This window comes from Haliotis asinina, chromosome 8 (assembly GCF_037392515.1).
Source record: "Haliotis asinina isolate JCU_RB_2024 chromosome 8, JCU_Hal_asi_v2, whole genome shotgun sequence".
Taxonomy (NCBI): Eukaryota; Metazoa; Mollusca; class Gastropoda; order Lepetellida; family Haliotidae; genus Haliotis; species Haliotis asinina.
Genome location: NC_090287.1, coordinates 39,860,220 through 39,884,582, shown reverse-complemented (window position 1 = coordinate 39,884,582; position 24,363 = coordinate 39,860,220). Strand labels below are relative to the sequence as shown.

General features: G+C 40.6%; 1 protein-coding gene across 1 annotated transcript; it reads left to right on the top strand.

Annotated features, from left to right (window-relative positions):
• The first annotated feature begins 560 nt into the window (after positions 1-560).
• LOC137293871 (triokinase/FMN cyclase-like) lies at positions 561-22,424 on the top strand. The gene is made up of 16 exons (XM_067824646.1): positions 561-730; positions 2,904-3,212; positions 3,694-3,804; positions 4,324-4,508; positions 12,036-12,114; positions 13,452-13,576; positions 14,110-14,194; positions 14,467-14,556; positions 15,909-16,025; positions 16,654-16,797; positions 17,146-17,280; positions 18,134-18,252; positions 19,877-19,980; positions 20,175-20,208; positions 20,668-20,754; positions 21,189-22,424. The coding sequence occupies exons 2-16, from the start codon at positions 3,005-3,007 to the stop codon at positions 21,333-21,335; spliced, it is 1,770 nt and encodes a 589-aa protein (XP_067680747.1). The 5' UTR covers positions 561-730; positions 2,904-3,004; the 3' UTR covers positions 21,336-22,424.
• Positions 22,425-24,363: the final 1,939 nt, after the last annotated feature.

Below are 24,363 nucleotides of genomic sequence, written 5' to 3'. Positions count from 1 at the left end.
TAGCCATGGCGATTTTCTTGAACATAAAATGCAAATGGCTGTGACCTGTTTTGACAGATACAAGTGGTTATTTCGAATTCGTTGAAGATTATATTTACAAACATTTGTGTATTGTCAATTTTATGTCCATTTACCATTTATTGCAACTCTGGATTATGCTGGATTCATTTTGAAATGTGAGGGACGTAAGTTTAAAGCGCACTTTTAACACACCCTAGTGGGCACCCTATTTTGGTCAGCAGAATACTAAAAAATACCACTTACTGATTCCGATGATTGGGCTCAGTGTCTTGGCTGATAGCGTGTCATCGTGCCCCCGATGGTTTGGACTGCTCCTCATGAGATCTATCATTGGTCAAGACTCGATTACTTCCAGGTCGCACCCATATAGTCAGAATGCAATAACATGCACACACACATTTAAGCAATGGGTCGCAAATAATAACTTAATAACTAATAAAGACGCCATCTGAATGCTACATCTTGTCAACTTTTAGCCATTTACTACCGAGGTGACGCTGACATGACAATGAATGTCAATGTTATCTGTACACAAGCTTAATTTTTTAAAACACACAACAAACTAGGACAGGCGCCTAATATGGTCTCGTTTGTCTCACTGACCTTGGACCCAGACCCGAGCTGAGACTTTGAGGTGCAGGGTACAGACACTGGGCTGCTGGAAGAGGGTACAGTGCATTGTGACTGGGCACAGACATCTAATTACAAAGTGAGTCGCCTCTCTCGATATTATGAAATATGACATTCTTTCACAACCTGAGCTCCAATGCAAGTGAGAATACGACTTAGGGTTGTCTTTTGGCAGTTGGACTGGACCTCATGCAATCTGATAGTTAGAACAACTGCTTATATATAGTATGACAGAGAAACTCACCACATTTGACAGAGAAACTCACCACATTTGACAGAGAAACCCACCACATTTGGCAGAGAAACTGGCCACATTTATCCAGTCCTGTCATCTGTTGTGCGCTTATTTGATCGACGACAGTCCAATATGGGTATCAATTCATATAGATTTCGTTTACACGTTATTGTCGCACGAAGTTATAATGCTACGACTGTCTCAAGTCTCTCCTGTACGTTAGAAGAGGAAAGAGTATCGCATTGATCAACATGCTGTTGCAATGCCGTATGAGTACACTGATTATCTCTCTAGTTAACAAACTACACGTGATACAAATGTTTACTTATTACAGTCCGTTAGAGTCAGAAACGAACCGATGAATTGCACATTTCATAATTGTACAAAATTGCCACATAAATATAAGTAGTACACACGTTTATCATTTACTTATACACAACATTTTTCTGATATGTGAAAATTTTCCTGATTCCACCAAAAAAGTTGTTTAAGAAACTATCAGCATTGAAAACGTAAAGGTTGTTCTCTGTCGCGGCGGGGTGAAACCTGAGAAACGGAACAGCCAGTATCTCGTCGTGCACGGGATACACATGCCTGATGAAAAAATGAAGTTGAATGCTGACGTGAAACAGTTGATGGTTAAAGTGTACGATTTTTTCCGTGCTAAAACCGAAAGAGTCAAACCATTTTGTGCCATTAATAACTTCCGTAAGCGGGCATCAAAAGCTTTAGGGGTATCAGCAAGGGTACTGACAGATGTTCTGGAACACTAACACTGCGAGGGTGATGCGAAGCAGGTAGGGTTCGTGTCAAAATCACACAAATTACAACATTTGGACATTCTTACAAAGAACCTTGTAAGACAGCCTATCAACGAGCTCTATTCTAAAAACAAAAAATACATGTCACTGAACATTTTTAAAAAGCATTTGAATCAAGAACACAACCTCAGAGTAACAACGTACACGCTCTGGCGACTCTTACACGCTTTCGGGTGTCGTTATAATAAAATTTCGGAGGAGAATAGGTCAGTACTTTGTGAATGCTCTGATATCGTTCACTTAAGAAATAATTTTCTCAGGGTAATAAAGAAGAAGCGCGAGGAAGGGTTCGACCAAGTGTACTTGGACCAGACCTGGGTCAATGTCTCACACACTGCCAGCAGTCACTGGGTACCCGATGGGGGTGATAAGGGGTTACGTAGAAAGCTGCCTCTAGTGAAAAGAGAGAGACTAATCATTTTCTATGCTGGTTGCTCCAGCAAATGCTTTCTACCAGGCTGCGACTTGGTATTCAGGGCAAAGTCCACAGATTACAGAGACTACAATCCCGAGATGAATGGTTTTCCTCGATTCGGTTTAAAACAAGTTGGTACCAGCTCTACCAGAGAAGTCTTTTATCACAATGCACAGTGCTTCATACCACAACGTCCAGGGCCCCGACAGTAAAGCCCCGACATCGAACAGTCGAAAAGGTGATGTGATATCATGGCTCGACAAATTTCAGATCAAAGGCAACGAAGTCTCAGCTGTATGAGATCATAAAAACCTGGTGAACCTGATGGTGAACCTGTCTACAAAGTTGACAGTTACATAAAAAGTAAGGGTCACGATATTTTGCGACTTCCATACTATCAATGTGACCTTAACCCCATTGAAATGATATGGATATTGTCAAAGGAGACGTTGCAAGGTCAAACACAACTTTTACATTACATGACGTAGAGGTTTTGGTTAAAGAATCACAACTGAAACTAAAGTTTTCACATATCAGAGAGCTGTTAGGTATTAGTTAATGATAAACATGTGTACTATTTATATTTATGTGGCAATTTTGTACAATGATAAAATGTACAATTCATCGGTCCGTTTCTGACTCAAACGGTCTGTAATTATATTTAATTATACGTTAATTGGTTATTTATAGGTTATCGCTTTGGTCCCGTCGTTTCCGACGAGACGATTTGCTGTCCAAGGGGTCGAGGATTCGCATCCCATATTCGTTGTTATGTTTTCAGCGCCAGTGGTAAACGTCAACGCTTCAAAACTCGACATTTACTCTATAACAAACTCACTCACTCATCAAGCTAGCGCGAGCTCAAACAAGGAACTGTGCAGTATGAGCGGACAGGGCAGCAAGAAGTTGATCAACTCCGTGGAGCGATGCGTGGACGACATGCTGGAGGGCTACGTGGCCCTCAACCCTGGGGTGCGTCTACTACAGGGTCATCGCATCGTGATCAGGGCCGACGTTGAGGACTACGTGAAGTCCGGCAAGGTGGCTGTGTTGTGTGGGGGCGGGTCTGGGCACGAGCCAGCACAGTCAGGTAAGAACAATGGAAGCATACTACCCAAATCAAGTTAAAGAACATCCGGAGTTGAATGGCTGTGTCTTGCAACAATTTTGTGGTTCTGTGGCTCTCAGCAATATTCCAGCTATATGGCGGAGGTCTTACCTCGAACCAGACGTAGGACACCTAGTGATCACCACTATGAGCATCGATCTACGCAGTGGGGATTCCGTTAGTCGCCTCATTCCGTTAGTCGCCTGTTACAAGTATGCGTTGTTAAAAATCAGATCTAACTTGCATCCCCACGGCTATCTTACAATAAAAGTCATATGAAAGTCTGTTATTTAAATTTTTAAGTTCATGATATATAATAAACCTTTTTAAATCAAACAAGATAGAAAATATCACGTACTGTAGCGGTAAACCAGGTAAAAATGTAACTACGAAACCGATAGTCGCCTCTTTATCATTCTTAATGAAGGTGATACAATTATTTGGATTGATTTCTCTGTACAAGGATATGTCGGGAGGGGTTACCTGACGGCATTTGTGGCTGGAGCGATGTTCGCCTCTCCCCCTCCGCAGGAAATACTTCCGGCAATAAGAGCTGTGGCCAAACGGAACAAGGGTACGTGTGGCGCTCTATCTTTGAAATTAATCACTGAAGTCGTTGTTGTAGGAGTTATTACTTTTAAAAGTAAAACCATCCGATATGGTTATTAGAATATTTACTTAGGATCTGTCTCTGTACTGCTTTTGATTCTACTTCTGAAAGTTCATGGAAGATGTTACTATCACTTACAGTCATGTCTGGAGACTGGGATGAATCGGTTTTCTCTAAGTGATGGAGTAAAATAGTTTCTGTGCATGACTTTTAGGGAAACTGGGGGTTACAGTTAGCGCTAAGCGTTTTTAATGTTACAACCATCGGAAGTCAGTGTTGGAATATCAAAATTACGCAAAGATCGACTTAGGACCCTAACTGATTGTGGGAACGTTGATCTTTGTTCGAACAACCAACAACTAATTCAGAACCAGTAACACAAGGGAGACCGTCTTTCGAGTTGGAAATTAGATGTGACAGAATCACAGAAGTTCCTGAGAAGGTAACTCCCATTCTCCATGTGTTGTGACTGTGTCTGTACAGGTGGGTGTCTGTTGTCTGTGGCCAACTACACAGGAGATCGACTCAACTTCGGACTGGCCTACGAGAAGGCTCGACAAGAGGGGATCAAAATCGCCATGATAGTTGTGGGCGAGGACTGCGCCGTGACGACCAACGACCGCACTGCGGGTCAAAGAGGACTTGTTGGATATGCCGTTACAAATAAAGTAATTTAACGTTTTGATTTTAACATTCTGACAAACGTCAAAATATTCGAGGTCACTATTCATGGTATTTGCTTAAACACGTCACAACTTAATTCTGGACTCACAAAAGTCCAGAAATTCTAAGCACTGTGGCCACTCTCTCACAAGGGATTTTTCAAAATTAAACATGTAGCTGTTATGTGTACTAGTATGTGCTAAGGATGAAAAAATGAAAAAAAGTTTTTTCGAAAACTCAAAATTCAAACTCGCTCGCCCATGGGCGAACAGTGGCCAATGTGCAGGCCCATGGGCGAGAGTGTTTAATTTCATCCAGAATGAATGTTTTGGAGGTTGTAAATGAATGAAAAAATGTTAATAAGTATCATGACACAAATTTCAGCTTGTTGTGACTTGACTCTGTTAACTGACAGCGATTTTAAAAAATCTCGCCCATGGGTGAAAAACATATTGGCCCATGGACGAGAATAATTACTTTCATTGAAAATACATGTTTTTGCCATGCTTTGCAGTTTTTAAGTAAATGAACGTGTATTTATTAGTAATTTCAAGCTTATTTTGACTTAATTCGGCTAATTTAGAGTGATTTTTCAAAAACATCTCGCCATAACATAAACAGTGTTGTGTTTAAACTGTATTAAAATATGTCTTGTCAATCCCACTGGCATTCGCCAAATGTACCTACCTAGTAGTTTTAAGTGTACCTAACCAGTTTAGCATGTTTCGTTTTAATAGTGTGGTCTCCATTTTTAGTAATTCCCGTTTGCCCGTCCCGGCTTTTCCTCGTCCGAGGTTTTATGGGGTATTCTCCTATTTGTCAGACCAGAAATAATCTACAACAGGGGTAGGTCACTCGCTTGTTTTCTTTACCATTTGTACTAATTAGTATGCGCCTCGTCATGCTCCAATGCACACAGTAACCTGGTTCGTTTCCATCGCAACTTACGCTGCGTTTAACAGTATTTCAGCCAGTTTACTGTATCAGTCGAAACCTTACAATGAATGAATGAATGAATGAAGAGCAAGAAGTATATGTGAATGAATGAAAGAAATAATAAAAGAAAGAAGTGCATGAGAAAGAAATAATAAAAGAAAGAAGTACATATGTGAATGAATGAAAGAATAAATGATACACCACGGCCATCCCTTCCAAAACATGCTAAAGAACGCAAAACTATCGTTAGATCACATGTGTTAACATCAGCTTGTTATTGTCTCCCTGGTCAGACATAACAATTGTCAGACAAGTTAAAACAACAAACTATCTGGTTGTCTGCACAGCTGCCTGTTGACGTAGTATACCCACATCACCTACTTTTCCTGCGTAACCTTCATCTACATCACCATCCTTAATATATTGAGCAGAGAGCACAGAAGGCCGTATAGCTGTAACCACTGAACCGTGGCGTCTCTCTGCTCCCAAGTTCCCAAGTGGGGGTGTCCTTTTCTACCTCTTCCATTAATCTTTAAAACATCTAACAAGTTCAACGCATGCAACTTGTTACTAAAATGTGATGTTATACATATCATAAGAGTATTTTTATGTATTATTCAGTTGATAAATTATCATTTCATGATACATATATGTACAATATTTTGCTTTGATTCTGTAACTACCCACATTATGACATTGAGACCATTCTGATTTATCGAGTAAAATACGATTGTATAGTTTTGAGTTTGAATCTTGGCATATTTTACCGGTTTGCCACTTTTAGATTAAAGGGGGCGTGCATATTTTGGTGGTTTTTAGTATTCCATCTATTCGTTTAGATTTATTAATTTATTTGATTTTGTTTTGTTTTGTTTTTTACTGCTAGTGGCCCTGTTAGTCTGCTTTGATAACTGTAAATTTATTCTGACGTTTGACGAGCGGAACATGAAGTGTTGTTATCATGTATGTTATGTAATTATATTATTGGTATGGAGTGGCATTGATATGTATGTTTATGCTTGCCAATCCAGTCCCGATTACTTGAGGAAATTAATTTAAACTATAGATTAACGTATCCATACTGTTAATGTGTAATCTTTATATCGGGCTATGAGGAATACGTAATATAATCAAGATTGATTTTGCGTTTACCTTTCTATTTTTTTGGTAAATTTTCACTATTTTTGCTACAGTCGAAAAGATTTACTTTGGCTTTCGTGATTGTGGTCTCTAAGTATTTTAGAAATTATGTTGTTGAGACAACTGTTGATCTGCAGTCTTTCAAAATTCATTTTCACGAGATACATTCTCCCTTTTTACCATTTCTCAAAAGGAACATATAACCGTTTACACAAAGGTATCTTCCCGTAAAATAGGTAAGACGAAACGTGAAGTATAGCAGCGCATTTGCCATTACTGAAGTTGTTAAAATGATAATGAAAACTGTCATTTCCAACATTCACCTTGCAAGCAAGTTTATCAAGAAACTAAATAACTCATTACTAATGGAAGGAGTGAACTGAAAGTCCATTTTATTAACTGAAGTCACTGGTTGAACTCGCTAACATCGATTCACTTACATTCTGGTACACGTGTCTTATTTCGTTTCCTGAGGACACACATTTTACTTTTTTTTATAGAAAACCCGTGTCTAATCCCATAAAACAACACCGTTGTCACTACACCAAGCGATTTTGACCTCGACCCAAAACAAAGGTTTAACTTACAGGACTACCCCGTAGACATCACTTTCTTGATAACGAGTTTAACAGCTACGCCGAAATGCTGCTTACCTTATAAGAAGTTGTATATCCATAGAACTTTCTCAGTTTTTGTTTCTCAAATTATCATGACCTGAACCAGGGAGCCTATATAGAGTATCCCTGCCTGAACAGATATTACTTTGTCAGAGACTTCATTAGTGATTTTCAAGTTCTAATCCACACACTGATTTCCACTTTTTCATCATTCTGAATTTTATCTCAGTTTGTTGAGTGAGTATCTCAGCATAACTCGCAAAGACAATGGAAACTGAGCGGAACGATGACGCTTTCTGTTTCTTCCGCGTTCACTTACGTAATTTCCGCAGAGCGCCTACGACAATCTGCGCCGAAAAAGTCGTGTCTCGTCCGCTGGTCTTCTTTATTGGAGTAAAACAGCTGCCGCTTTCAAGTGTATTTTACTTGTCATATACAAAATTCATCCATGGATCACATTAGGTCATTAGGGGACACCAGCTTTAAATGAACAGGTGTTCGTGAGTGTATATGGATGAAAAAGACTGATTGCGCAAGACGCGCAGCCAAATATCTCACATTCAAAGGAAATCACGAATTGATTGTTTTATAAGGTGTCGAGCTGACCAGTTGGTATTGGTGTTGTGTATAAACCTACTTTGCAAGAACTTTGTCAAGCATACCTGCTTTGTCCTTTTGCAAGACCTGCACATATTAGTATTTGAAAGACATTGACATTTATGCGCATGTGCTCTGGAAAATCTTGACCGGCACGATATTCCTTCCAATTTAGTTATTGTGTGCATGCTGCATTTCAATTTTGGGAATGTGCTTAAAACATATTTTGATTCTCAAAGAATGTGGTTTGTTTAGCAAGAAAAATATTGCTTTGATTAACACTTCACCAGTACTATACAATATTACAGAATACACAAAACCGGATACACAAAAACGACAAATTATAGCATTGTGATTAGGGGTATATGGGGTCATAGGAGTCCCTTTTTATCCACCGAGCCAAGTCCTACACGCCCTGGTGGGGTGTGGATTCGGGGGAGGGGGTAACGGAGGAGATGATCAAGCCCAGGAAGACACAAGTACTCCATACGCTATCATGGTCTTCCTTACTGCTTGAAGATCGACCTTTTCTCACTGTGGTCTATGATGACTTCGGTGAACGGAAAAAAAGAACTTATTCACTGTGAAAACCAGAAAATAGTTGAATCCGTTTTTATCATAAAACACAAAGCTTGATTTTTAATTTTTTAACAGGAAACTAATTAACTTTCTCACAAATGTTCAGTGTTTCTACAAAGAGCTAGTCAGACACAACAAACCATAACTCTATTTTTCATGTTTACTTATATGATAGTTGTATTTGATGTAATGATATGTATGCATATGTTATTATATGATAGTTCATATGGATGACGACACATGCTTCATTTATATTTTGTATTATATGGTGTATGGGTGAGGTACTGTAAAGCTTGTTCACCAGTCCCAATCACAGTTACAAAACACACAAAAATACAACAACATGGAGATGTGTGGAGAAAATAAAGACATATGGAGAACAGCAATATTTAATGTCATAACTGAACAGAAATAATTCCCTCTATTGGTGAAGGCCGTGTGGGATTAGTTAAACAAAGAAATCTAGTTGACCATGCCTCCTAATCCTCTTACTCCATAAACAAACAACTTGCCTGGGCAGTCTAAAATTGAATTGAAAATTTTGTAAATTTGATGTTTCGGGTATTGCGTAAGGAGGTAATCAGGTGTCAACACTATGGCGTTCGACGCTCCAGACATGAAGGAAAACAAAATACGTTATACAGTACAGTAATGTGGTCACTATGAGCGAGGTATAAAGTTCTTCTTTATTCTTTATTGTGGCCACTGTGTCACAATATGCAGTTTACATTGCCCACAGATCCTCGATTCACGATGATGCCAACTTTCTCGACTACTGTTCGTGCGACGACTATCATTCAGGAATTGGTTCCACAGCTCATTCTTTCACCGATGTCTTTGTGTATGTGTTTTAGCTCGTTAATTAGCGTAGACACGAGTCTTCTGCTATTCTCGGGCACAAGTTCTCCAAGGCAGTTGACGCTCCGGGTGTCATTAGAACAGTGTTGAGCACTGTCACACTCCACTGCTTTTCGACAGTCCTGTTGTGTATTTGATAAAACATTCGACAATCCGGGTGTGAACCAAAAGAGGATACCACCATTCTCATCGGTGGATGAAATGGGATGAAGAAACCCCGCATACTCCTCATCACATTGCTACACCGCATTTACCATAACGAATGTTTAAATATCACTTTATCTAAGTAGAGCATCAAAACATGCTGAAACCATGTATTATATTAACATGGTACTAACTATAGTCGATTCGAACCACTGCTTTACAGTTCTCTGACTGCCGTGGATGCATGCTTTTCCCACGTGGCGGGGTAAAACTTAATGATCTATTCTCCCTCGCAAGGCCACGTGAACCAATCAGAAATGGACATTCTTAAATGGGGTAAGGAGAAATGTGCCCTGTACGTTCTTATGTACCTTGACCTTTCAGGTACATTTCATCAGTTGTGTACAAATACTGGTCTAGAATAGTGTTTCAAACACTTTAGTCTTAAAATTGATGCAGGGGCTCCTTATATGTTCTTGTTTACGTCCCGCTCGTCAAACGTCAGAATAAATGTACAAGTATCAAAGCAGACTCACTAGCAGTAAAAAAAACCAAAACAAAGCAAAAACAGATAAATCAATTAATTTAAACAAATAGATGGAATACTAAAAAACACCAAAATATGCACGCCCCATTCAAAAAGATAGAGCGCTAAAGTGGCAAGATTCAAACTCAAAACTATTCAATCGTATTTTACTCGATAAATCAGAATGGTCTCAATGTCATAATGTGGGTAGTTACAGAATCAAAGCAAAATATTTTACATGTTTATGTACGATTTATTTAGCAAGGCCAGAAAAATCCCCGACAAACACGGCCGCTTCTCCTCAATATGTGGGTTTGTGAGAGTGAGGGTACTCCCTACAAGGTTCACTCCCATTAGTTAACAGGGCGTCCTCCCATTTTATGTATTTTTTATTCGATAGGTACGGAAAAATAATTAGGCGATGTGGGTATAGTATGTCATGATTGGTTGATACTTATAAATAGATCCTCATTCATTTACAACCTCCAAAGCACAGGAAAAGATGCATTTTGAGTAACAGTGATTATTCTGGCATACTTAAAAAAATCTTCCTGAATTCGCAAAATTAAGTCAAAATCAGTTGAATTTTGTGTCATGATACTCAGAATGGCACTTTCATTCATTCACACCCTCCAAAACATTACAAGAGATGTATTTGGAGTGAAAAGGAAATATTCTCGCTCATGGGCCCAATGTTTTTCGCCCATGGGCGAGATGTTTTTGAAAATCGGTCTCAATTAGCAGAATTAAGTCATAATGAGTTGGATTTTCTGCCATGATACTTATAAATATATCCTCATTCATTTACAACCTCCAAACCACAGGAAAAGATGTATTTTGAGTGAAGACAAATATTCTCGCCCATGGGCCAAAATGTCTTTCTCCCATGGGCGAGAGTTTTCAAAATCGCTCTCATTTAGAGGAATTAAGTCAAAATGAGTTGAAATTTCTGTCATGATACTCATAAATGTACTTTCATTCATTTACATCCTCCAATTATTGGAAAAGATGTGTTTGAGGTAAAAGGAAATATTCTCGCCCATGGGCCAAAATGTATTCGCCCATGGGTGAGATTTTGTTAAATAGCTGTAAATTAACGGAATTAATTCAAAATGAGTTGAAATTTGTGTCATGATACTTATGAACATACTTTCATCCATTCACAACCTCCAAAACATGGAAAAAGATGTATTTTGAGTAAAAGTAAATATTCTCACCCATGGGCCACATGGTTTTCGCCCATGGGCGAGACTTTTTGAAAAATCACTCTAAATTAGCCGAATTAAGTCAAAATAAGCTTAATTTCGTGTCACGACACTAATAAATACACGTTCATTTACTTAAAAACTGCAAAGCATGGCAAAAACATGTATTTTCAATGAAAGTAATTATTCTCGTCCATGGGCCAATATGTTTTTCACCCATGGGCGAGATTTTTTAAAATCGCTGTCAGTTAACAGAGTCAAGTCACAACAAGCTGAAATTTGTGTCATGATACTTATTAACATTTTTTCATTCATTTACAACCTCCAAAACATTCATTCTGGATGAAATTAAACACTCTCGCCCATGGGCCTGCCCATTGGCCACTGTTCGCCCATGGCCGTGCCCATGGGCGAGCGAGTATGAATTTTGAGTTTTCGAAAAAACTTTTTTTCATTTTTTCATCCTTAGCACATATACATAACAGCTGCATGTTTAATTTTGAAAAATCCCTTGTGAGAGAGTGGCCACAGTGCTTAGAATTTCTGGACTTTTGTGAGTCCAGAATTAAATTGTGACGTGTTCTTACAAAAGGAATCTTGCATCGAAATCGAATCGATTTTTTTTGTCTTTTTACCCTTAATGCGCTCAGGAACACGAAGCCTCTGTGTCGACATGGGGCGGTGGGATAGCCTAATGGTTACAGAATTCATTCATCACGTCGAATACCCGGGTTCGATTCCCAGCATGGGTACAATGTGTGGGGCTCGTTTCTGGTGTCCCCAGCCGTGATATTGCTGGAATATTGTTTAAAACGTCGTAAAGCTAAACTTCATCACTATGACGGGGTCTGTGGTATAAGCGGTTCCGGTACCCAGTCTTCCAGTCTCCAACTGCTGGTGCCTGTACAAAATTCGTTCACTGTTTGTTAGATTGCTGGAGCTTTGGCCGAGATGGGTCGGAGTCTGGAGGATATCGTTGAGATCACTACAGCTGCCACCAAACAGATGGGTAAGTCAAGTGTTGGGGACATCCCCTGTCGTTTCTAAATAGGTTTTCACAGCGAAATAAACTATCTGGCAAAAAAAAAATCATACAGTTGAAACTTGGATTTGATCTTTTATGACATACGCACTCATATGATGCTTGTCAAGGTACCCGCATCATTGTTTCAACATTGAATCACCATCTGCTGTTTGCTTCATTTAAACATCGATGGATACATTTTTCTGGTGTTTTATACCAAACATTTCGCTGCCGTGCTCCACGCCCTGTAAGTGATCTCGGAGTTACGACTGACGTTATGTTTGTCTTAAGTCGACCTTAAAGTATGGGAGATAATACCGTTTTATCTCTAAGATAGCCGGTTCGCGTCCTAGATTTCTAGGCCTAGTGTTTCGAAGTTCTCTCAGTCTATGTAAACTTATCCTCAGAACTTTTCGTTACACTCCACTACTGAGTCTAACAAAACCTTATGGGAGTTCGCGTCAGGTAGGATTCTTAACAATCAGAACACAGCTTACCAAATCGCGAAAGTGCACATTCGCACATCCCTTATGAACTTTCATCTCGAAAAGGTTCGTACCCAACGATTCCGAATGCTATTTAGCGTACGATCGCTTCCGGGTGATGCACACGGCTTACGTACAGCCATGACAACGGCGAGTAAACAGTCACTGAAAATAGTGTTTTGGACAATATTCAAGGATCTTATCTTGCGGAAACATTAGCTAATGGTAACCATGTCATCAGAAACCCCAAAGCGTATATACTGCAGGTCAAATAGCTGTGTTATATGCGGATTTTTGTTTGTGGAGAGATCTGTGTCCGTGACCTGAATATTTTGAAAGTCCCCCCAATCCCTAACTAGTAGCTGTTGTCTGATTGGTTAAATCTATTTAACCGTCTCGCATTTGATTGGACTGTCATTGGGTGCTCAAAGGTTACCTGACGCGACCTTCTACTAGGTTTTGTTAGACTCAGTGGTGGCGTGTAACGAAATACACTGAGACGAAGTTTACTTAGACTGGAAGTTCTCTTAGCGCGAAGTTAGTCAGAATTGTCATACATTTACATTAACGTCCGACAATCTTAGCGCTGGGAGAAAGTCCTGGGCATAGATTATCGACGTTCTCTCAGTGCTAAGATAGACTAAGTTACTGTCAATGCATGGGACATACGACTGTCTTAGCGCTAAAAGAGATCCGAAAAGCTAGGCCCTTCTGATTATGGTGTTTGGTCTGTCAGAGAGGTGTAAACTTCAGAGAGATGCGTCTCCTTGGGTATTATCCCGATTAAAATTATGACCAAATCCCTGTAAATTCCCGCTCCACCACTTCCCACTTCAGGGACTATCGGTTTGAGCTGGAGTGCGTGCTCTGCGCCAGGATCTGGACCGACGTTTAGACTCGGGGACGATGAGATGGAGTTGGGTCTGGGGGTACACGGAGAGGCGGGCGTCAAGCGCATGAAGGTCTGGATCCTTTTTGTTAACTGCATACGCTCAACAATTAGATGTCAAACCTTTGTGCAATTGCATGATCATTACGTGCCCACTTCATATACAACCTTGGTTGGTGGATGTGCAGCGTACGCCCGAGGAGGGAATATCGTTGTTCGATCACCTAGCAGAGCCAAAACGAAAATATGTTACTTGTTGCTACCTTGCCTGCTGCTTGGCGTTAAGATGAAAAACAAGACCAGGTCCTCCTTTCACACAACACAAAGGTGATCGTGAATCACTAAGGTAAGGTTAAAGAATGGACGTTAAGGTTGAGCTTAGAAACGCTGCCTCATGAAAGGAACCCCTGGTCGGCCTGAGGGCAGTATGCTGTGACTCGGTAGGGCATCTCCGTATCCTAGCACTGTTAAAACTTCTTAAAAATCTGCACAGTCAGTCACACACCTACACAACATCACACGCTACTTTACCTTGTGAGGTACGTTACTGTCTATGCCGTAAAATAGCGTTCACTCTGTAGCACTAAATGCGGTTCCTGTTGGCAGATGACGAGTGCCAGGGAAGCAGTGAAGATCATGATAGATCACATCACCAACCCAGGCAACCCAACATATCTCAAGGTCACAAAAGGTGATGGTCACGACGACCTTTTTCCCATCCGTTACATAAAGGCATAAATACGTCTTGACTTTCCATAATTATTACTCGGACATTACCGTGATTACAATAAAACGTTTCGCGTCTGGGACACCTTTCATTTTAGAACTGCTGAAAATATAGCTACCTTTACAATGCTTATATGCATTATAATGCTTATGGGACTCTTCAACAAGATGGTGGTTCTCGTCTTTTAGGTATACAGCAGAAAACATACATAAATATTTCCGGAATCTTGTTTACAGGTGACCATGTTGCCATCTTCATCAACAACCTCGGCGCAACCACCGTCATGGAAATGAACATCGTCGTGGGAGAATCAATATCGTACCTTGGTGAGACTCAATACTGGAACATGTCACTTTACGGGGGTTAGTGAGCTTAACGCCAAACTCAGCAATATTCCAGCTTCATGTCGGCGCTCTGTAAATATTGGAGTCTGGACCAGATAGTGTTGTGTTGTGATCAACAGCGTGAACACCAATGTACACATCTGCGATGAAACACACACACACACACACACACACACACACACACACACACACACACACACACACACACACACACACACACACACACACACACACACACACACACACACACACACACACACACACACACACACACACACACACACACACACACACACACACACACACACACACACACTTTTTGAGAATCAGTTTTTCAAAAGGTTTTAAATCTATTGCGTTGGCGGAGCCAAGGGGGATCCAGAGGGTTCAAACCCCCCGGACACACACACCCTTTCCAAATTCCTGGATCCGCCCATATCTGACCATCCGATCCCGTTAGTCGCCTCTTACTGCAAGCGTGGGTTGCTGAAGACCAATTCTACACCGGATCTTCGCGGGTCTTTAGCATTTTGAAAGAAGTGGATTGCCCTTAACGTGTTTCTACGAGGATGAAGATTATTATTTTTACTTTGACCTATATGCACGTGGCGTTTGTGACGACGTCCGCAAAACTTTGACCTTTGTCTTCAGTCAAATATGATGATCTACGTCAGTAAGAAAAACATTTTTTATGAATGAACGTCTTCCTGATCAGACATATTGCAAAGCAGATAACTTCCTTCGGGGACAGACTATATATTACTGACTGTAATATTAAATTAAATGCAGCCTGTATTCCTCCTGCCATGAACGGACGCAGGCTCGATTTCGTGTAAAGGCGCTTTGTCTGTCGAGAGCCCAGTCTCCAACAATGATCGACAACTTAGCCCACGTCAACGAAGTGATCTCAGCGCACGGATTACTTTAAGTCTGTGTTAATGTATGTGAATAACCATCGTCTTAGCGTATGACAAGCCGTTTTCACAATACTGATATCTTAAATTATATAGAGATCTCTTGAATGAAATTATAGGTATCTTGCATTGAAGATAACTCCTATTGAATTGAAAATAATAGAAAACAGAAAATTAATAAATCTACAATGACATCCATTATGCCGAGAAATGCAATTAAGATGTTAAGAAGCATAAAAATGATATTTTGAAAAGTATGAAGGGTATCTTCAATTGAAATGGAGATATCTTGTCACATTAGCTCACCCTGGTGCTTTCTTTTAGCGTTACAAGCTCCTGTGGTGTAAACAACAGGACTGGTTATGTTCTCTGGTCACGATAGGCATGAAAGAAGACACATGTGCATATCTTGTGTTGCAGAAAGCATGGGTATGCATGTAGCTCGCGCCTACAGCAGCCGCTTTAAAACCTCCATGGAGATGGCTGGCATTTCTATCACTTTGCTCCGCCTGGACACGACACTAACACAGGCTCTCGGTAAGTCCGCATCTCACATCCTTGGTAATGCAGCGTATATTATTGTGCGATATGTAGCCAATCTATTATGATAAACACCTTCGTCCCATCACCCCAACAGCTTCATGTTGAACGCTGTTTAAAAATACTCAGTTGAAAACAACTGTCCAATCAAATTGCTCCCATGAGCGAAAGAAATTGTGAGTTGGTTTAGACAAGAACACGAAGCTTTGGTGATGAGGTCCAGAGTCTATATTAGAATAGTGCGAGAATATAATATACTGGGTAACAGTCAATGAAATTTGAGAGCGAGCAGATCAGAATCCTTTATGTATCATGACGGCATACCAAATGTTAGGTTTCATTTCACGTGTGCATTTGTAGGGGCACGGTATATAATCTTTTTTGAAATACCTGTACCCTTCCCTTAGTGATATACATCTACTTTCTTAAATGTTAAAAAGAAAACTTAGATACTTCGAAAACTTAATACTTAATAGGCTACTGTTTTTGTGTTTTGTGAGTTACTTGTTTCCACGGGGAAGTTAATGACTAGTTAACAGCATTTCTGTCAGTGCTGATGACAGTGCTGATTTGTATTGTTTCACTCATGTAACCAACCGTGACCTTCTAACACTCTCTGGTGCAGATTATCCAACTGATTCTCCACACTGGCCACGCCCACTTCTACCACATGGAGTGACTGACAGGCAGACCCCGCCTCGTTTAGTGCTGGATTATATTGAGGACACGCCTAGTGCTACACTGGAGGGCTGTGCGAAGGTAGAATCAGGTACGTGATTGTATGATAATCGCAGAGTTGCAAATATCATGACTTTTCTTAAGTATTGAATATGATGCTCCAATACGTCTTGAGTCGGGTCCCTTTAGAAGTGATCGTGAAATCTCCAAGATCAGTATTTGTGGACATAATGGTTTCCCTATTCCAAAGAAAACTGCCGTCATTGTATACCAGAATCCTAACACTATAAAGCTAGTGAAGGTCTAGTTTAGAATTTTTTTTTCAGCTTTATTAAACAGTTTAAGATTTTATCTACGTTAGCTGAGATTCAGTATGGGAAACACTGTGGTTCAGGGACTGTGAGACAAACTAGACGAATGTCACTTCTCCACATTTCAGATTATGCATGCACACTGTTCGAGGTCATTGCGCACGTGTCCAAGAAACTGATTGAGAACGAGGCTCGACTGAACCAACTGGACACAGAGGGGGGAGATGGGGACACGGGCAGTACATTAGCACGAGGAGCTAGAGGTGAGCGTCTGAAACCCACAAAAAATGTTTAAAATAATACATAAAAGGTGATAATAGTTATTTTGGTCCCCTGAATTGGTGTCAATAATAAAGCAGTGTCGTTTAAGACAGGGTAAAGAACTTTCCGCACCTGCAGATACAGTAGCCTTGAAATATACTGAGGGAAAAATAAGGGATGTCTTGAAAGGACAAGTGTTCCTATATTTTTTCCAAGGTTTCTTCACTAGCTTTGTATCACATAACTTGTGAAGAATCCTGGGAAAAAACACATGTGCTATTATGTGATCCCTTATTTCTTTCCATCAGTATATTTATTTCTTAAAGGTCACATGCAACCAAAAGAACAAAATAATAAACAAAAAAAAAATAAATAAATAAACAAAACTAAACGCGTATAATCGCAATATTTTATTTATAAGATCAATATTTTGTACTTGGGTTTACGTCCCTCGAAACGAAACAGCCTCGATACCGAACCCAGTCAGAGTCAGTGGGTGAGCACTCAAGTGTAGCGAAGCATTTTCATTGGCAACTGGTTCATTTGAAAACGGCTCTATGTTTATGGCTTATAAGCTCGACAGGTGCTAACTTCAAATTGCATGTGGCCAGTGATTGATTGTCATTAGCAGACCGGAAGACAAAAAGGTGTCAATTGGAATTTTTGATGATTTGTTACGGTAAGTGCATACCGAAAGGCATCATAATCTGCAAAGTCGGCATTCCAAATAAATATGATTCAAATCATTCAAATTCTTTTGTGTGTACGTAAGTTGTCAGGTAATATATGGTAATGCATAAAGAATTCGAAAAAAGGTATGATATTTGTCAAGCTGTACTGTTTCCTTTATTTTAGCCATTTTAAAGCAGCTTGGTAACAAAGACAATCCCGGTTTGCCTGTTGATAAGCCAAGTTCCTTAGTCCAAGCTCTGGCCACAACAGCTGAAAACCAGATGGGGGGCGCGTCGGGCGCAGTGAGTGGTTTAGTGTTGATGATTACAAATGCACCATTCGAGCCGAAATCCCTGTCCATACCAAACTGGGTCCCGTTTCACAAAGTCCTCGAAGCTCTGCAACTGTCAGGATTGAATATTACAGTATAGAAAGTACGAATACTACGAGAAAAAATACGAGTTCTAAGGCTTACGGGTGGTTTGTTAAACGAAGCCTTTATCCCTAAAAGCAAATAAATTTATGACTGAGTGAGTTTACTTTTACGCCGCACTCAGCAATATTCCAGCCATATGACGGCGATCTGTAAATAATCGAGTCTGAACCAGTCAATCCAGTGATCAACAACATGAGCATCAATCTGCACATTTGGAAACCGATGACATGTGTCAACCAAGTCAGCCGTTAGTCGCCTCGTACGACAAGCATGGTAGTGGGTATGAATTACTGAAGCCAAGTGTTCGCCGAGATGAGACCCTACCCTGCTCAATAAGTGTTTCCTTTGGGAAAAGCCAATAGTTCAGCTGAATAAACCCGCTGGAGTATATGGCACAAATGAATATGGGGAATTGCATCAGACATCATTTGGGCCATTACCATAATCACATGAGATAAGCCGTGTCCCATTCTCTTCCCTGTCATATCTTACGCCTGTCATATATTCCTCCGAACCTCTGTTCTACTACGGCCCTTTCATGGCGCGAGTGTTTAGGATTCGTGATTGGTTGCAATCAGATTTAGTTATCCAATCAGCGACGTTGTTTCCAAAGTGATCATTCGCACGACATGAGTCATACCTTTAACTGCATGAGACCTCTGCACAACTGATCCTTCAATATGCAACGAACTGTCTGAAACTAATGAACGTCTTTATGGAATATCTTAATAGTTTAAAGGTCGAAGTGCAAGGACAGTGCTTTACTTGAAGGAACACGTTACAGAGTAATATATTTCAAGCTGTACTAAAAGATCGCACGAATGACACTCGATTGTCCATGACATATGTGATATGGATAGCTCACTTGTCTAAAGCGCCATTGTCACACTCTTGTAATCGAGGGTTCGAATCCTAAATCCTTATTATATATTTGGTTTGTTATTCTTAAATGTTCAAGTGAGGTTCACCAACGTGGAATAGTTTTCATACCTCCATCACTTACTGTGAGTGAGTGAGTGAGTTCAGTTTTACGCCGCCCCCAGCAATACTTCATTTATATGGTGGCGGCCTGTAAGTAATTAAATCTGGACAAGATATCCAGTGATCAGCAGCATGAGCTTCGATCTTAGCAACTGGGAACCGATGTGTAAATCAAGTCGCATCTTACAACAAGCATGGGTTACTGAAGGTCAATATTCTAACCCAGACCTTCATGGGTCTCGCTGACTGTCCTCATTCAACTTTAACCAGACATGTCATGATGTAAACAGAGTAATGCTCACGGGGGTTTAGGGGTAGGCTAGTGGTTAAAACGTTCGCTCGTCACGCCTAAGGCCCGGATCCGATTTCCCATATGGGTATAACGTGTGAAGCCAATTTCTGGTGTCCCCCGCTACGATATAGCTGGAATATTGCTAAATGCGGCGTAAAAGTCCACTCACAGCGTTAAAGCCAACTACCTTACTTATCCCATGACACACCTCCCTCAGCTGCACAGCCTTCTGCTGACGTCATCGTCGAGCTGTCTGAAGGACTCTGTGACGGTAACGGCATGGCGTGACGCCCTCTCACACGGGATTGACGCCGTTAGAAGGTGAGCCCTTCTTACATAACGTATTTTTCTGCTGATATAGTGGCTATGCTAAATGATGTACTTTGCTGATATTGTTTATATAGCTAAATGCTAAATGGTGCACCTTGCAGATATCCTGTGTATGGCTGAATGCTAAACGGTGTATAACATACCAATGTGGTATGTAACTAAACGCTAGATGGTGTATATTGCAGGTACGGAGGCGCTGAGCCCGGAGACAGGACGATGGTGAGTAGTGACGCAGACATTTAAACGAAACTACTTCGTAACTGCTATACATCTTCGGTCGTTCGCAGTATACCATTGTTATTTCATTTGAGGAATCGAATATCACTTTTGATTTCATTTGAATAGGAACCACATAGAGCCAAACTGTATGAACATCGGAGCATACCATAGTAGGTTTAAACAAAGTAAATATTCCAAAGTTCTTAAACTATCATTTTATACCTCGAAGGTTAATATATTACTAAGGATGTAGCGTCATGTTCATTTCATATATGAGACTTGGTGTGCAGTCTGACAGTGATACGACCAGCTGTACCGCAGAATACAATAGTTTACCCAAAACAGAGGGAACGTGTAGCTCATCTATGCGTAAGTGAACAGCCTCCAATCCAATAACTTGTGATGACATGTGGAAGTGATGACCGTGACTTACTGTTCCCCTGGCGCGTCTCTCCACAGCTGGACCCTCTGTGTGCTGCGAGAGATCTTCTGTTATCTAGACTGTCAGAGACAACGCCCATCCAAGCCTTCACGGAGGCGGTTCAGGTACGTGACAGGGTAGCACGTATCTTAATGGGGAGGCTACGTGTTGCATTCTTGACACTGCCATGCTTGTAACACACTTCAAGGTTCAGTTTCGGTCAAATAAGAAAGAAAACCCAAATATTACTCTTGACGAAAGCAGTTTTGAAAGCTACGGCTTTAGAGCCAAGCTAGTGTTGTGTTTGAGGAAAGTGTCCTGTTCCCCTTGAGTTGGAACTGCTGAAGCTAGTGCATCGTGTGGTCCTGAATCCGGTGCTCGACTTTGAATTCGTCAGAAGAACATCCACAGATCGAGATGTGTCGATTTAGGATTTGTATACTCATGACATCCACAAAACTAGTCATTTATGTTTAGGGCAACTAATATATACTAGTATTCGTGTGCTATTATACTGTCCTGTCCACTGTAAGAGATATTCATCAATGGTCTGTCGCAGGCAGCAGAGAAGACAGCAGAGGCGACAGCGACAATGAGGGCATACGCTGGACGGGCCAGCTACGTCAACCCAGACCGTCTAACCCAGCCTGACCCCGGGACCACGGGGGTAGCAATTTGGCTCAGGGCCATACTTGAGAAACTGTAATAGGCAACCAGGAATATATGAACTTAAACAGATTCACAGAAGAATGCTTGTGTCGCCAGTCAACATTTACGGAGTTCCCCAATACAGAAGATCGATCGTTCCGTTCCAAATGGACAGTATCCGCAGTGAAATATTGCAGTGTGACTTCTCTATGATGCCTCATTCTTGTTTCTGGTTAAATTATTATTGTAAATCGATTGATTTATGGTCACATATGGTCAATGCATATATATCTGTATAATAAGACACGCTAGTAATTATTCTAAAGGTTTGTTTCTTGTTTAACGCCGCCCTCAGCAATTTTCCCGCTGTATACAGATCAAGTCCGGCCGGACAATCCAGTGACTGACATCAGGAGCATCTTTCTACACAATCCTGATTTAAAAAATGTGTCAACCAAGTCAGCGAGTTTGAACATCCGATCCTGTTTGTCACCTCTTATGACAAGCATGGGTTACTGAAGACCAATTCTAATCCTTTGGATTCTATTCCTAAATAACTATTTTATTTTGAAATAACAGTTTTCCAGGTTATGGGTCCCACCAGAAATCGACTTTATATAAACGTAAGCCAAATTGAAATCACAAGCACACATTAGTGCAAATGGGTTGCGCAGCATAGAGAAAATGACCAGTCTTCTTGCATGCTTCGCTCGCATAGAAGAAGACTTTTCATATTCTATATGCTGCGCAACCCCATTTGCGCTTCAGTTGCCTGTAGAGAAGACGTTATCCCTGTATTATGGCTGGCGGGTATGCAGCTGTTTATCTTCCATAAACAATACTGGAATATGGTCCATGCTACATGCTACACGGAATACACCAGGAATGATGCTTGTAATAGTAAGGCTTGGTAATAAGACCTGTATAATTGTTTATTTATATTTATATTCCTGTGCCTGTGGCTGAGTGGCGTTGTCGTTGTTTGATGAAGTGTTCAATATCCGAGCAGTTTCACGGAGCAGTGTATAGAAATCCAGAATTTCTTTGTTTTGATCCGGGCCTCAAACGCTTAAATTAACTTTAATGCACCTAAGATAACATATTCCAGGTCAGTTTGATACCTCAATAAAATGTGCAGTTGTGTGCATTTGGGCCTTTTATTTCACAGAAAGTTCAACCAACATCACAACCTTCAAAACATCCTCTAGTCACCTCCTGAGAGTTATCTACCTTTCCTCTGCGGCATGCTCGCCTTGCCATACCGCTAGAGATACTGGAGTGATCTCCCTTACATCAAATGCTTGACTAAATACTATACATACTGTACAGTATCTATTACCATCTTTCACAAAAACAAAACAACAACCCACATTTGAGTAAAAAGTGGAAAAAAATCATTGAAAATATACTCTTCTCTTCTATAAATAGGCAGTATTTCACAGACATATAACCTCCTGTGAGATTCACTGAGGCAGTTTGTAAGATAAATGTATAAGAGAAAAAAAAACTTTTTCATATATTATTTCATTCGTGAAATTATCCGTCTCCGATAATTTTTCATGTCACTTCAACTCTCCTTTTATAAGCTATTATTTCCACTATTTTATGAAAATTTCGAGTATATTCTCGTTGCATTAACATTCTTTAAAGGCACTGTAACCTGCAAAATCGGGAAAATAATAGAAGCGACGAGGAATTTACATTGAACAAACAATGTATGCTACAAAAGTGGAAGGTTTTGGCTTCAATATGGTCATGATGTGGTCATTTCCTGAATGGTCCACTCCTTTTCGTGATGAGCCTGTGCAGACACTCCAGAACCCCCGACTCAAGGAATGACGTCGATCGTCTCATCCTCGACCAGGGATGAAAAAATCTCTTTCGTCTGCATTTCCGCAAACATGCTCAGGTTGGGATGGTAGTGTAGAAGATTGCGGTGACACACGTATAAAAGACGTCCATCTACCTGGTGATGACTCCAACAGGTTGAGTCTGAAACTGGCCTTGTCGTCACCACTTTCGGCCAGGCTTCTTTGACCCCAGGAACAGATCTCTCCACCTGGGGATCTTGCTTGTACCGCTCAGCTTAGCCATGAGTGTTTCTCCATATAGCCGAACGGTAGTGGAAGAACACCTAGTTCTACACGCGAGTACAGCAGGGAAACAAGACATCCTTGTAGATAACACCAACAAGACTTCTTATTAGAGGAAATGAATCTGGTCTTCTTTATCGTCTGCGCAGAGGAAGAATATTTTGCCGTCTTCGGGGTAAGCAGGGCATGGTTGACCGGAACCACGTGTACCCATCATTAATACAGTTTGCATAAACATGTGTTTCCTGATACCCCATCTAGAAAAATCGTTCGAGCCCGGTGTGTAAATACTCCTTCAAGAACATGACAGAAAAGCAGTATCACCTAGTCTTATCAGGAGGTATCCATGGCTATCAGTTCGACTGGACGTAGACATGCCTGGATAGGTACAGCCTTGGTGACAGAACTACAGATGAATCACAATAGCCATGACGGTGTTCTTGGACATAAAATACAAATGGCTGTGACCTGTTTTGACAGACACAAGTGGTAAGATTGTAGTTATAAACATTTGTGCATTGCCAGTTTTATGTACATTTACCATTTACTGCAACTCTAGATATATAGATTGTGTTAAGCTGGGTGCATTTTGAAATTTAAGGGACATAAGTTTTAAGCGCACTTCTAACACACCCCTGTTGGTAGTCTTGGTTATTTGGGTCAGCAGAATACTATACCTGTCGGAAAATACAAAAATCAGATGGCTGGGCCAAGTGTTTTGGCTGACAGCGTGTCATCGCGACTCCGATGTTTTGGACTGTTCCTGATGATGTCAATCACTGGCTCAGGCACGATTATTTCCAGGTCGCGGCCATATAGTCAGAATGGAATAACATGCACAGACGCACACGTTTAAGCAGTGGATCGCTTAATAACTAATTAAGACGCCGTCTGAATGCTACATCTTGTCAACTTTTAAGGTATATGTACTACCGAGGTGACACTTACATGACAATGAATGTCAGTGTTATCTGTACACAAACTTAATATAAG

What these genes read in the sequence shown, in the direction of transcription:
- LOC137293871 (XM_067824646.1), top strand. Translation starts at nt 3,005, where the DNA reads ATGAGCGGACAGGGCAGCAAGAAGTTGATCAACTCCGTGGAGCGATGC. An exon ending in TGGGGGGCGCGTCGGGCGCA is followed by an intron (nt 18,253 to 19,876) that starts GTGAGTGGTTTA and finishes CACCTCCCTCAG; the next exon opens with CTGCACAGCCTTCTGCTGAC. An exon ending in AGCCCGGAGACAGGACGATG is followed by an intron (nt 20,209 to 20,667) that starts GTGAGTAGTGAC and finishes GTCTCTCCACAG; the next exon opens with CTGGACCCTCTGTGTGCTGC.